This window comes from Mytilus edulis, chromosome 7 (assembly GCF_963676685.1).
Source record: "Mytilus edulis chromosome 7, xbMytEdul2.2, whole genome shotgun sequence".
Lineage (NCBI taxonomy): Eukaryota > Metazoa > Mollusca > Bivalvia > Mytilida > Mytilidae > Mytilus > Mytilus edulis.
In genome coordinates this window covers 19,393,777-19,408,871 of record NC_092350.1, presented here as the reverse complement: position 1 = coordinate 19,408,871, position 15,095 = coordinate 19,393,777, and the positions used below count along the sequence as shown (strand labels likewise).

General features: G+C 31.0%; 1 protein-coding gene across 2 annotated transcripts; it reads left to right on the top strand.

The window, feature by feature from the left end:
* The first annotated feature begins 356 nt into the window (after window positions 1-356).
* On the top strand, window positions 357-13,414 carry LOC139480946 (V-type proton ATPase subunit C 1-A-like). 2 transcript variants are annotated; one of them, XM_071263935.1, is made up of 13 exons: window positions 357-579; window positions 3,225-3,367; window positions 3,999-4,066; window positions 4,492-4,577; window positions 5,188-5,282; window positions 5,902-5,993; window positions 6,391-6,489; window positions 7,523-7,591; window positions 7,958-8,050; window positions 8,729-8,822; window positions 9,275-9,372; window positions 11,148-11,274; window positions 12,271-13,414. In XM_071263935.1, exons 2-13 carry the CDS (start codon window positions 3,236-3,238, stop codon window positions 12,364-12,366), a joined length of 1,149 nt encoding a protein of 382 aa, XP_071120036.1. In that variant the 5' UTR covers window positions 357-579; window positions 3,225-3,235; the 3' UTR covers window positions 12,367-13,414. The 2 variants fall into 2 exon arrangements, with proteins under 2 accessions (XP_071120036.1, XP_071120037.1); XM_071263936.1 differs by lacking the exon at window positions 357-579 and adding an exon at window positions 680-698.
* Window positions 13,415-15,095: the final 1,681 nt, after the last annotated feature.

The following is a 15,095-nucleotide window of genomic DNA, read 5'->3' as shown; positions in this document are numbered from 1 at the left end:
TATTAAGAAATCAATTTTTAATATTAAGGAGTTTTAACTAACCACTTGTTTATTATCTCTTCAAAAACTAAATCATTTTCTAATATTAAAAAATACGGTATTTTTTTATTTTAGAAAATCGTTTTCTAATTTTAGAAAATGGTTTTCTAATATAAGAAAATGATTTTTTAATATTGAAAACTAGCTCTTTTTGTCCACTTAAGCCTGCCATAATTGTTTTACTTTCAAGCCAAACATATATTAAGATTTCAAACCCCTTCTATAAAAATCTTGACTAAAAAGCAAAAAAAACAAAAACACTAACGAAAGCGGAAACACTTTCCAACCATATCCGTAATTTGTTTTATAGTTTAGTCACAACGGTTTCGGAATACTTCGAAAGATACGTACGAATCAATGATAAAGTAAATCATAATATTATTCCGAACATACCTTCACGTGAGAGGAATATGTTTCGGTGAATTTCTTAACCTTTAACATTTGATTTTCATGTAATTATCCTACTTGAATTGGCCATTTTTCTTCAGAAGAGTCTTAATTGCTTACAAATTCACGGAGTTGTTTCATTGTTTAGCTGAGGTGAGTGTAAAAAGTCAATTTATCACCATTATGCGGAAGCGGATCAGAATTTGTTTCTCCTCGACCGGGTAGTACTGCACAGTAACATATCTATTAAACTGCAGCAGGCAAAATATATTGTAAGGGTTGTATAAAGTCGATCGTGTATTATTTTAAGTGGTCGTGGTTCCAAATTGAATACATGAATAATCTTGGGACTAAAGAATACACCATGTCATTTTGGCTAATTTTTAGCTCTCTGTCTCTGATGGTGGTCACATGAAAAGTTTCTGATACTGCTTTTTGGTCTTGTCTCATTTGATATACAAGTAGATTTTTTTTATCTTGGTTTAGGCAGCAACCATTTTATTTTCTTGGGGGGGGCTATGGTTTTTTTTTCTGGACAAATTATTTTTTTCGCCTGCGGCGAAAAACAATTTCTTTTTTTCATGACAAGTCGAAAACAATTTTTTTCTTTCAATTTTAGCATTACATATAGTGGCAGCTGAGGGTGAAACAAACAATTTTTTTTTCTCAGAATCAAAAACAAATTATTTTTTTCTCCAAAAACTGGAAACAAACTTTTTTTCCAAAAAAAACCATAGCCCCCCCCCCCCCAGAAAACCAAATGGTTGCTGCCTTATTGTAGGCCTTGCGCACCAAATTATGCTCATGCGTCTGTGCTTACCTCGCCCATCACTGCTTTTCCTGAATCTGTGACAATACACCTTATCACTTTTTGTTAGCCATTACTGGATATCACACAGGTTCCCGTAAAATTTTGACGTCATAAAACATAATATCTGACACCACAATGGAATAGTGATTGTTGTATGCGTCAAAAGTTCAAGCTTCCGTGTCGGCCAGGATTAGTGATACATGTAAGGTGTATTGTGTTGAAGGGCCCAAAATCATGTTCGCCTCTGTTCTCATACTCCCTTCACCCATTCACACCCCACATGTCGCACACTGGATCTGTTCTCACCCGTTTTCATTTTATTAAAGTTTAGCTGAATAGACATATTCTTCACCAAAGAAGTTGGTCAATTTTCTGCGCTTTTGTGACGACATTTACCAGGGAAACGCCTGTATCCCTGTTCTATGAACTTAAATTGACAAATAATATTAAAGTTCATAGTGCGTCTTTGTGATTGTCATTATGCAGGATAAACATTGATAAACAAGAAACAATATTTTTTCCGTAAGTTCTTAATCATAAGTCCCTAATGACAGCAGTTCTGCATATCAATTATAAGAATTTAATTTGCAGAAAAATTTGTGCAATATAGCATCATACTTTTTTCAACTACTCGCTCCACATACAATGACATAGCAACGGAAGTGAAGATGCCCCTTAAACAGGTACAAGTAATGTTCACTAAAACCAAAGTTTTGGACATCTTCGCTGGCCAAGGGTTACGATCCACTCCCGTTCTCTTCGCCCTTTCCAGGATTGAGATAAAATTTCGGAGACACAAGGTAAGGATTTTTATTGGTTGCAGTCAAAACTTGCTGCATCAAATCAAAAAGAACCTGTAAATGTAGAAAGTGTTTGTAAACGATTGCCACATGTTTATTGTGCAACAAGTCTTTACATCCCTAAACCATTTTAAACATACGACTATATTTAGTGACAACTTGAATTTTTTTAATCAACTGATAGAAGTTCCTGTGTATGTTTCATGCACAAATGCATGAATATTGACGTATATTTTCATTTCCGGCTTGACCAAGTGAGTAGAATCTAGAGGCTACCGTGTTTTTACCTCCAAATTGAAGAGTTCTAGTGCTACCATTGGTCAAGAATAATATATTTGGAATGGGCATGACTTTAATCTTCCGATAGATGGCACAACTTGTTTTCACAAATGTTGGCTTAATTTGCCAAGCCAAGGGTGAAGATAACAGGAGTGGGTCGTAACCCTTGGCTAGCAAAGATGAGTTTTGGACAGAAAGAGAACACAGTTGAAAGTTGACTTGTCTATTCATTCTATTAGTTTTTCATCATGCTTTAGCTTGTGTATTGCTACAAATAATAATTTTGCAAATAACAATTAAGATCAATTAACTGTAGTTTTGAATTGGAAATGAATCATCTAATCACAAAAAAACAATATTTGAAAAATACACAAATATTTATTCATGACAATACATTGTATACATGTACATGTAAAAATTTTGATTTATTCTTCTAAAAAAACATTTAATAATTCAACCGGTATTTGAATAAAAATAAGTGGAGAACCGACTCAGGAGGTGTATGTGTAGGGTGCAAGTGGTGTTTTTGGAGCAAGCAGACCTGATGCCACTTTTCCCCAACCACAAAACTAAAAAAATGATTGATGCTTGTTTTGGCCACATCCATTTTGAAAAAATGAAAATATTTATTAACTTTCACATGTTACAGACCTATCAGTTTCACATGAAATGTGGAATTTTACAGTAATAAGTTATTTTCTTTAACAATACAATGTTTTTTGAATTCGATAACACCTGTAGACACTTTTTCATGTCACAGATTAGGATTATTACATCTTGCATCAAAGAAAAAGTAATAGAGATATTAGACAGAAAATGAATCTTAATTTGTATTAACATATATACCTGATATTGTCTGTTATAACTTAAATACATATTGGTGGAAAATGTTTTTTTTACTTTTTCAGTTACGAGAACCATGGCAGAGTTTTGGTTGGTATCAGCCCCTGGGGACAAAACATGTCAACAAACTTTTGACAAATTATGCATGACAACAGCTAATCAGAACATGCTATCTACAAACTATAAGTTTGCTATTCCTGATCTGAAGGTATAATTATATGAGATTTCTAAAATTTGTAAAGCTAAATTATAAATTGCTTATTATTATTTTGAAAATAAATGTACATTTGTAGGGACAAACTGCTGTACTTTATTGCTTCCATGTTCTCAGGACATAGTAGAAGGTGTTTGGTTCACTACCTGGCTGTATTTATAAGTTTACACCATTGAGTTAACTCTACAAAATACTTGTTTTTTTACATGCCTGCATGGTCAATTAAGGGAAAGAGCAAATATGTATACGATTGATGGCAGAAAGACTTAATTTGTGTCATGGCTCATGTACACAGAAATTATTATCACAATTTTATATCAGAATAAGTAATACCCTGGGCATTTATATACATATATGATGCATATTCATAATGCTCTGAATACAGATTTTATCAGAAAGCCTATGAAATTGTTTTCTATTTTAAATGCCAAGCAGAAAATATTAATAACAAAAAAAATTAAAAGTCATCGTTGCATTTTTCAAGATGGTTCACACTTTTGATATAATTCAATTATTGTCATGATTGTAAGTATTTGATTTCCTTATTTTTTCTAATACATTATATATACATTTGTGTATTATAAGTTATCTACCATAAGATTGATTCTTATTTTTTTCTCCACAGGTTGGTACTTTAGACATATTAGTTGGTTTATCAGATGACCTTGGAAAGTTGGATGCCTACTGTGAAAGGTGATTCTTTTATGTTACATTATATTGAACTTCTTCCTATTATTACTAAGTAAGTAAGTAAGTGATGAATTTATTTAAAGAGGGTGACTCAAATAGCTTTTGCTAATCTACCATGAGGCCCTCACGAAGAACAAACAGTACAAATATTACAAAGCTTACAGTTTTTAACATATTATATTACTAGCTACCACTCACCAATATTATAATTAAACTGTTTGTCGACCATTAATCCTATTATATATTCCTATATATGTATTTAATCTAGATGATGGTAATTATAATATGCCAGGGCAGCATTCCAGTATGTCATAAACATAGGTTTTAAATTTTCAAATCTGGGAATGCTCAGATCGGCTTCTCAGAAAAAATTGAATTGAGTAATTATTTTGGACATATTATATTGTGTTTTTTGTTTTGTTTTACAGTGTAACCAAGAAGATAGCACAGTATTTAGGAGATGTATTGGAAGCACAGAGGGACAAACTTCAGGAAAATTTAGTAGCAAATGGAGGTCAGTGGCTGATAATCAATGAAGACAGCATGCACTATGTGTATTTTTCTAATGATATAAAATTCAAAGCTTTCAAGTACAAACTATTTCTAAACCTAAAGTATAAAATGTCAACAAACATTAATAAATAGTGGTCGGTATATGGAAACACTATGTGCATGGTAGAATGCAAATTAAACATTTAATTTCACAATAAATGCTTTATAAGTTGATTCCTTCATTTTTTTTATTTTCATAAAACATGGCAAATTATACTGGTTTTTCAGAAGAGGAAAAAAACTTAAATAAATACTGTCGGACAAACAAGATCATGATCAACCAGATGATGTTGTATGCTATGTTTATTGGGGCTACAGTGTTATTTGTTAGCTTAATACTATTTCTATTTGGCCAAATATATGGTCAGACGTTCATTATTTTTTTATAAATAGCAAATAGGAAAAAACAGCCATTCTTTGAATTTTAAAATAATTTTTTTTTTTTTTTTTTTGTAAGTGATTTGAAAATACAATGAATACTTTAAATCAGGAATATTCAGTAGATTTGTAAGCCTCAAGTTTGTATTAAAGAAATGAAATATTTTGTTGACTTTTGCGTTTGTTAATTACAGTTGACCTAGTGACTTATTTGACAAGATTTCAGTGGGATTTAGCCAAATATCCAATCAAACAGTCATTGAAGAATATTGCAGAAATTATTGGAAAGGTATGCATGGACTAAGCTAGGTACCAAAAAGTAAAATACCCGGTAATGAAAATACCAAACAACACTGAAAATTCAAATTGGAAAATCCCTTATCAAATTCAAATGCTCAAACACATTAAAGGAAAAGAGAACATACTCCTGACTTGGTACAGGATTAGAACTAAAATATTTTCAGTGGTTTTGTTGATCAGGTACAGACAAAATGTTGTGGTGAATTTTCTTTCTAGCTTGCTTATTAAAATATTAGCTACTACCGACAGTTGTACTCTCATGTTTTCGATGTTATCATCTCTTTCTATGAAAGTATTCAGCCAAATATGAGTAAAAACTTGGTAGTAATAATTATGAAAGTCTTATATAGAAATGGGTTTTCTTTCAAATTTTGCAAAAAAATAGTTTTCTTCAACTTTTTGTGTACATTATTTTTTTAGGAAAAGATGGCTTTTAAGAATATATTTGTAAAATTTCAGGTTAACATAAGGTAAACTTACATAACACTAAACCAAATACAACAGTAAGAAACTAGTTGCCTATTATATGACAAAGTAATGATACAGACCTCATTTATTTATAAAAAGGAATTTACACATGTAGAATAATTGTTTATATATGTTGACAGCAAGTGTCCCAGATAGAAACAGATCTTAGAACTAAATCCCAGGCATACAACAGTTTAAAGGGAAATCTACAGAACTTAGAAAGAAAAGCTACGTAAGTTCTTTTATCTTTATATAAGAAGACATTGTCTCTTAAAAGTAATGTAATTTGTTAAAGTCATAATGATGTTTTATGTGAATTATAAGGCCAAGTAAAAAACATTATTTCCGCCAAAATATTGCATTTCATACATTTTATGATATGCTAAACAAATGAAGTTTTGTTTGTTTTCTTTAAATATAAATAACACGCATACATTTTGTACAATAGTTGAATTGAAATAAGAAGACGTGGTATGAGTGCCAATGAGACAACTCTTCATCTAAGTCACAATGTGTAAAAAGTTATTTATATGTAGAATTTCAATAAAGCAATCAACTATTATGAGTTTTGGCAATGCTTTTTACACTTTTTGAAAAAAGGACTGACGAGTTTTATGATATTGTTGTAGTGGAAGTTTACTAACCAGAAACTTAGGAGACTTGGTAAAGAAGGAGGACTTTGTACTCGACTCTGAATACTTACAGACACTGCTGGTCGTAGTCCCCAAGTAAGATATTTTACAAAGCTTTAATTATAGGTTATTTACGTTTAATATTTCACATGACAAGAAAATGATATTACAGTTTAATATTAGACACTGACAGACATGGTTGTTTCAAAATCATGATAGACAAACAGTAACTTTGTTATTACATTTGAGTGGAGATGAACTGTATTTTGGTTATGAATTCAAGGTACATTATTGTGATTTCTTAAAAGATCAGTTAAAAAAAGCTATCAAAGTTATAAAGTCATATGAAACGAGTGACTGGTGAAAAATAATGTTTAATCCAAGTTTTGAACCATTGCATGTTTATATCCTAAACTTAGTCTTCTGTGCACGATTTTATCATTTTTTTTTATGCAAAAATGTCGTATAATCTTCATTTTTCTCTCTTTGTCTGTTATGAGGTGAAAATATGGCGGCTACTTAATTGTCATATTTTGAAGCCGTATTTTACCGATTGTCACCATATAGTAAACAATCAACAAAGGAGCATGCATAATGAGCATGTGTTTAACATGTACAATCAGTGAATAGTTTATTTAAATGACAGATACATGCGTGGACAATTTAAAGAGTTTTCTTCAAAAAAAAGTATGTGTTCTTAAGTTTTATAATGAAAACTATCCATTTACTTATAAAAATCATATGCATGATTTTTTTTAGATTTGAAGTTTTGTATGACTTTAAATTTTTTTTTTTAGTGAAACCAATCCCATTTCAAATTGTGCAATGATAAACATTGCAAAATTTTTATTTATAGCATATAACTTAAAATTTAAAAACCAACATGACCCAGAAAGTTAAGTAAAAATTTCAATATTATCTGTCTTGGGACTTGTCAAGAATATATCGCTATTATGAACAACATCGTTAAGGGTGATAATGTCTTTGTGATATTATGTCATTGATAATACAGGATCATTTGAATAGAATGTAGTGGTAAAACTCAGTTACAACTTACAACTCCCCTTAGCGCCAATGTGAAAACTCAGTTCATCATACATAATAGTAAACATGTCTTTATTTATTTCAGATCATTCCACCATGAATGGGCAGCTAAATATGAACAGCTGACAGACATGGTTGTACCAAGATCCTCTAGGTAAAACTAATGTCTGCTTCAGTTTCATCCCCCTCCTACACACAAAAAAGCAGTATTGTTGTCATGAAAAAAAAATCAACTGACCCAGAATAGTTTCCAATGACAAAATCTCATGGAATTTTACGAAGCTTGGACAAACTTTAAAGATCAAAAGCAAAACATTTTTTCCATTTCCATTTTATACTGATAAGTAGGACTTAGTTTTTGGCAGTCGACATAAAATTTTTACTCTGACAGCAGCAATAGCAGGGATTAGACAATGTTCTGCAAAACTCTTTACAAAACTTTAGAAGATGTGATGTGTAGCTTCAATAAAGTGTTTTACATATGATACATTTTCATTTAGTTGATGATTATTTTTTACAGAATTTTATATGAGGATGATGAGAATTGCCTAGTCTCTGTGACATTGTTCAGAAGAGTTGTGGATGAGTTCAGACACAAATGTAGAGAAAACAAGTAAATATACACATAACTCAAGTCCTTCTATAGCAATGTTTCTTTATTTATTCCTCTGTACTTGGTCTTTGTATACTCCTAAATTTTTTCATACAAATTTGTGTAATAATTTTCACCCCTTTAAAATTGTGTTGTGTGTTTCCTACTTTATTATTTGATCCAAATGAATATGAGGTTTCTTATTGCTAAATGTTATCTTATTCTTGTGTATTCTTCAAAAGGGGGTATGTATGTTGTATTGATAGTCCTTTGGAAACTATAAGGTGATACATAGTGAATCTTTCAGAAATCTTTCTTAATATATAATGGTAGCATGCCTGTCCTTTTAAGTTGGAGTCTATTGTTTTCTTTTCTTGTAATTTCTGTAAAAATTTAATAATAAGAATGGTTGAAAAAAGATAAAAAGATTTTAAGCTGCTTTTTTTTTGTTTATGCTAGCTTTAATATGCCTTTACCATAGTATCTAGGAATGAAATTGCTCTTCAAATGTATTAGCACATTATGAAAACAATGGACACCTTGTAGGCAGAAGTTGATGTAAAGGAAATTAATAAGCAGATGAAATATTCTCATATACTCTTGTTTATAGTACAAATAAATTAATTTAATTTTAGCTTAAAACTCTAGCATTAATTAAAAATTTTAAAAATCTTTGATACAGAAATCTTTTACTTTCAGATTTAATGTTCGTGATTTTCAGTACAGCGAGACTGAAATGGCTGCTGGTAAAACTGAAATCAATAAATTAGAAGCTGATAAGAAAAAACAATATGTAAGTGTAAAATAATGATATTACCAAGTTCTATAACTCAGTATTATGAATAACTGATTTCTGAGATTTCACAAATACAGAAAAAAAACTACAAAACAGACTTGCACAAAAAATAATTTGTTTCATTTTGAAAAGACATTTAGTTGCATAGAGAAGTAACAAAACCAAATACAATCAGAGTTCTCTCCTTAAGTACTTCTTTTGCAAGATTTAAATGTAAGAAAAAGCATACTTTTCATCACAATTTCATTTTACAAAATTAAGTATAGAATGACAGCAATAGAACCAGTTATGAAACTTTCTTTAGCGCCACAATATACATGTAGCTTTTAGTGCTGATGAGGTGTAAAGCAATCACAAACAAGTCAATCTTTTCTTGATTTGTACATTTTTAAATTGTACGTAACAGAAAATATTTGAAAAAAAATAATGATTATAACTTGTTTTTGCAGGGACCATTAGTGAAGTGGTTGAAAGTTAATTTTGGAGAATGTTTTACTGCTTGGATACATGTCAAAGCATTACGAGTGTTTGTAGAATCAGTTCTAAGGTATTAATCTGAAATAAATAAGGCTTTTAGTTTCTCAATTGAATAATGTCTTACTATTTATGTCAGGGCTTTTTACAGCCGACTATACAGTATGAGTTTTTATATGACCACAAAAATATTGCGGTCGTATATTGGTATGTCGTCGTCGTCGTCAGCATCGTCTGAAGACGGATGGTTTCCGGATGATAACTTTAGTATAAGTAAATAGAAATAAATAAAATTTTAACTCAATGACAATGTTTATATCCACAAAAGGAAGCTTGGGATTGATGTTGGGGGTTATGGTCCCTAAGGTTTAGAAATTGGGGACCCAAAGGGGCCCAAAACAAGCATTTTTCTAGTTTCATGATAATATGTTGTGTATAAGTATTTCAATTGCTCTGAAATTGTACCATAATGTTTAATACCATAAGTAGAAGGTTAGGATATATTTTAAGGGTTATGGGGCAAACAGTCTAGGAATTAAGGGCCAAAAACGCATTTTTCTAGTTTTGGGACAATAACTTGTGTGTTACTGTATGGATCTCTCTGACATTGTACCACAAGGTTCCATATAACAAAGGGAAGGCATGGATTGATTATGTGGGCTATGGTTCAAAATGTTAAGGAATTAGGGGCCAAAAAAGGGGCCCAAATAAGCATTTTTGTAGTTTCCAGTCAATAACTTGTGTTTAAGTGTATAAATGTCTCTGAAATTGGACCACAAGATTCCATACTTCAAAGGGATGGTTATGGGTGGGTTATGACTTAAATCATTTAGCAATTAGGGGCAAAAAAGGGGGAAAAACAAGGGTTTCTCTGGTTTAAGGACAATTTAGACAATTGAAAAGCAGTGTAAGGGAGGTAAACCAATATAAATTCCATTTAAAGAATACTGTTATATACATATGTTTACACTGTTTGAAAATTATGTATTAAGAAATGATGATTGTCTTGAGATGATTAACTGTAAAAATTTTAGAAGTTACTATTGTTGCAAACTCCATTAAAAATTTGAATTGAGATTATTTTTGGAATAAGGGGGAACCCGGGGAGGTGAAAAAAAATGGGGGAGGGGTTAAATAAGAGTTTGCACTGGGGTATAATTTTTCTCATTTCAGATTTCAGAAATTAAAAAGAAAATTTCTTCAAATGTTTTTTTTGATGGGATTAATATTCAACAGGAATAGTGTATTGCTCTAAAGCAAAAAAAAAATAATTTCAAGTTCATTATTCCACATTCATTCTGTGTCAAAAACCTATGCTGTGTCAGCCATTTAATAACAATCCAAATTCAGAGTTGCATCAAGCTTGAATGTTGTGTCCATACTTGCCCCAACTGTTCAGTGTTCGACCTCTATGGTCGTATAAAGCTGCGCCCTGCAGAGCATCTGGTTCTCATTGTTGTAGGATGTACAATTGCCTATAATTGATTTCATCCACTTCATTTAGACTTTGTTGGATAGCTGTGCTAGGTTGTTGCATTGGCAAGTATACCACATCTGCTTATTTACATATTATAGATATATGATTGAGCCAAAAATGAAACAGATTGTGCAGATTATTTTTAATTACTGTTCTGCTTTATTTTTTTCCCACTGTCTTAGTTCCACTATTACTTTTCCAAAGTGAAATGCATATCAGATCAAATACATAAAGTTATATAACTGAGTTATCTCCCTTATTCTGGCAAAGTTTTAATTTTCAATAAACAACATAAAGAATTGTGAATTTATATTAAAAAAAAACCAGTCGTACAAATAAAATAAAATTATATGTATTATGTATACTTGTAGATACGGACTACCAGTGAATTTCCAAGCTATGTTATTATTACCACATAAGAAATCGCTGAGAAAATTACGAGAAGTTTTAAATGATTTATATAGTCATCTTGATAACAGTGCAATGTCAGGGGATATGGTTAGTGAAATATTTATATTAATTCCACCATATGTATATTTTGATTGGATAAGAGAAATTATATGTTTTCACAAATTTTATAATTTTTTCAATTTTGCAAACAGCACACATTTTAAAACTTAGATTTCTTAAAAGTCAACTATTTATCAACTTGAAAGTAAAGATTTTACTAATATTTTTCATTGGTCTTTAAAAAGCTTTTTGGGACCAAACAGAACATATAATTTATCCTATGATACTTCTTCTCAATTTCTTCATGAAAAAAACCCAACTTAGCATCATTTAATGTTCAAGAGACTTTGGATGCAGTTAAGTCCTGAATATGAAAAAAAGGCAGTAGTAATTTACAAAAGGAGTAGGTTCAGTAAGACCCCTTTTTGGCCCCAAAATATAACAGTTTTACAAAATTGTTATAATGTTAACTTTAATTATTTATTGGACAGTAGAATGCTTCTGCTACATAAATATGGGCTGTTTTTGATAATACAATGCATATATATCCAGTACTAGCACCATTAAGTCATGCTAAATTACTGAAATCTTCACAATTCTAGCATTTTAGTTAAATTTTAGACGGTTTTCGTGTAAAACGAAAGTGGCCGCATTCGTGTTCATCCTTAATATTGAAATGTAAGTTGTATTTGATGGTAATACATAACATATATAAAGTTTGAGGATGAACACGGATGCGGCCACTTCCATTTTTTCCAAAAACCATCTGAAAAGTGACATTTTTCGCCATATTTGGTAGATTTTTCATATTTGAGCTTGAATCGGATCGTTTTTAATGACTAAATCAGTTAAAATCTTTTCCATACATTAGTTAATTTAAATAAAACAGACACTTAAGTATTTGAAAAGTGGTCAAAATTTTTCGTCAGATGAACCTGAAATTTGAGGCCAAAATCGGTCCTTACCGGACCTACTCCTTTACATTTTGTTAAGATCAATTATGGGAAAAATAATTTATGATTTATAAATGTCTTTATTTTTCAGGCTGGCCAGATGGACATTCCAGGGCTTATGATGGGAAATGTAGACTATTATCCTTATGTTTTTTACAAAATTACAACTGACCTTATAGAGAAATAGGCTAGCAGATATCATTTAACATACAGTAGAAAACATTCCACATTATTTATGTAAATGTTGTACATTGCAATAAATTAGGAACTCCAATGTTGAGATATATTTATAATGGTATATTTTGCTGACATTTTATTCAATAGGAGGAAGTTATATTAATGATGGCGTAGTCATGTATGAATTTAGGACCTGAAAGGTTAAAGTTCAATGAAGGTTGATAGTACAAATATTAATCAGATATGTGTAATGTCAAAAGAGTATTTAAAAATGGATTTATTTTCAAAAAAGTATCAGTGTAAAGCAAATTTGATTAATAAAACTTCAAGAAAATTTATTTTTGATATGGTTTAAAGTAGTTATTATAGGGTCAGCATACCTGAAAAAAGTAATTTACATTTTCTCAATCTTTTACAATCTGGGTATTATTTTAAGTGTACAGTAAAATAATGAGATTGGCTAAAGAATATCATTTACAACGGAAATTCAATCTGTATTGTGACCTTGTCATCATTTTGGGGTAGGAACATAATAATTGCCCATAGTCCTTTATATTATTAAATTATGAAGAGGTGAATTGTCTTGGAAATAATACCAATTTAAAATATTCTGCTGTGTGGAATCTGCTGTTCAAACAATGCTTATCTCAACGTTATAATTCCAAAATGAAGAGAGAAAAAAAGAATAAAAATAAGAAAAAAATCTTTTGGGCCTGTTTTTCATAAGATTTTATAAAAGCTTGTAGTGAGTTGGTGGAACTTCAATTAAAGTAATGTAATGAATTGTTTAAGAGCAATATCTTGTTTTCTTTTAATTACAAACACTAAGAAAGATGAAAATTTGGACATCAGCTGTTTTAATCATGACATATTTTGTATCGTAAATTAGTGAGTTTCACTATTTAATCAGTTTAAATAGAATATTACAACAGTGAATGAATGTGTACATATGATTTTGAATAACCAAGACCATGCTAGTCAATATTGTGAGAAAAGTGTGATATACAGATGTAGATAGTTTAACACTGTAATTGTATAAATAATATAACCTATTATAACTTTTGTACTTTTTTCAGCCCCACCAGTTTATTTCGAAGTTGAAAATAAGAAAAGTTTATTTTCTAGTCTGCAATGAAAAAGTAATTATATATATGACGTTGGAATGCTTATTCAGTGAACTTGATTCCTTGTATACAGAAACTTTATGTTGCAACGTTTTAGTTTGTCATGTAAAGATATAAGATGTGTTATGAGTGCCAATGAGAAAACTCTCAATCCAAGTCACAATTTGTAAAATAAGCCAATATAGGTCATATGTCCATATTCCTTGACCTCATTTTCGGTGACTGCTTTAGAAAACTTTTTCATCATGTAAATCTCACTAATTATAAGTTACTGTACAGGATAAACAAGAATGTGTCCCCAGTACACGAATGCCCCACTCGCACTATCATTTTCTATGTTCAGTGGACCGTGAAATTGGGGTAAACCCTCTAATTTGGCATTAAAATTAGAAAGATCATATCATAGGGAACATGTATACTAAGTTTGAAGTCGATTGGACTTCAACTTCATCAAAAACTACCTTGACCAAAAACTTTAACCTGAAGCGGGACAGACGGACGAACAAACGAACGGACGGACGAACGAACGAACCAACAGACGGACGGACGAACGGACGCACAGACCAGAAAACATAATGCCCCTCACCTATCGTAGGTGGGTCATAAAAAAATGATTATAAAGCGGATTCTTGCCAGGTTTACCTGTTTGTCAGTTAGGAGTCCCCCGACTTTGACTCCATATTTATGGTTCATTGGTCAGTGTTAAGTTTTTGTTGTAAGGTCTAATTTAAGCATTATGTCAGCTATATTTGGTTCATGGAATTATTGTATTTATGGTATTTCTATCTGCCAGTTTAATGGGTTGATCTCCATTGTGGTAATCAAAATCTGACAAAGGAGATCAGACTAAGTTCAAGGTATGCACATTTCAAATTCAGTTCAAGAGAAGTCCGAGTCTGATGTCAGAAGATGAAACCCTAGAAAAAAAACAAAATGACAAAAATACATAAATAACAACAGACTACTAGCAGTTAACTGACATGCCAGCTCCAGACTTCAATTAAACTGATTGAAAGATTATGATTTCATCATATGAATATCAGGCACAATCCTTCCCGTTAGGGGTTTAGTATAATACCATCATAACATATATGAGAAGAACATAACCCGTGTCATGCCAACAACTGGTTTTTAATACATGTGTTAAGTTCCAATTTAAAGACTCTATAAGTGAATCAATATTAATGCCAAAATGTGCAATCTTTAATGACCTGACAACAGTATTGTAACTATATCCCTTCTTAATATTACACATTGCAATTTTGTGGATATTTGATTTTCATGGTTTGCCAAGTTCTGCATTTAAGAAAATTTGTACTTGATGGATTATTCAAATTCATGGTTGATCTTTTATTGACATTAGTCCTGTTTGTCTTAACATCATTTGATACCTACAGCAAAATGATTTGCAAAGGAAATGTACTACTGTAAACCAACTTATTTTCGCGAACACTTTATTTCACGTTTAACCCTTTCTAGACCAATTCGTGGCTATTTAATTTCGCGATTTTGTGACTTTCTTGATTAGATTTAATAAGGAATGACCCAAGTTTTACATATTTGCAACAATTTATATTCGCGTTATTTTTCTACTCGCGAAAATAAGTTGGTTTAC

What these genes read in the sequence shown, in the direction of transcription:
- LOC139480946 (XM_071263935.1), top strand. Translation starts at nt 3,236, where the DNA reads ATGGCAGAGTTTTGGTTGGTATCAGCCCCTGGGGACAAAACATGTCAA. An exon ending in AAATTTAGTAGCAAATGGAG is followed by an intron (nt 4,578 to 5,187) that starts GTCAGTGGCTGA and finishes TGTTAATTACAG; the next exon opens with TTGACCTAGTGACTTATTTG. An exon ending in TTTGTAGAATCAGTTCTAAG is followed by an intron (nt 9,373 to 11,147) that starts GTATTAATCTGA and finishes GTATACTTGTAG; the next exon opens with ATACGGACTACCAGTGAATT.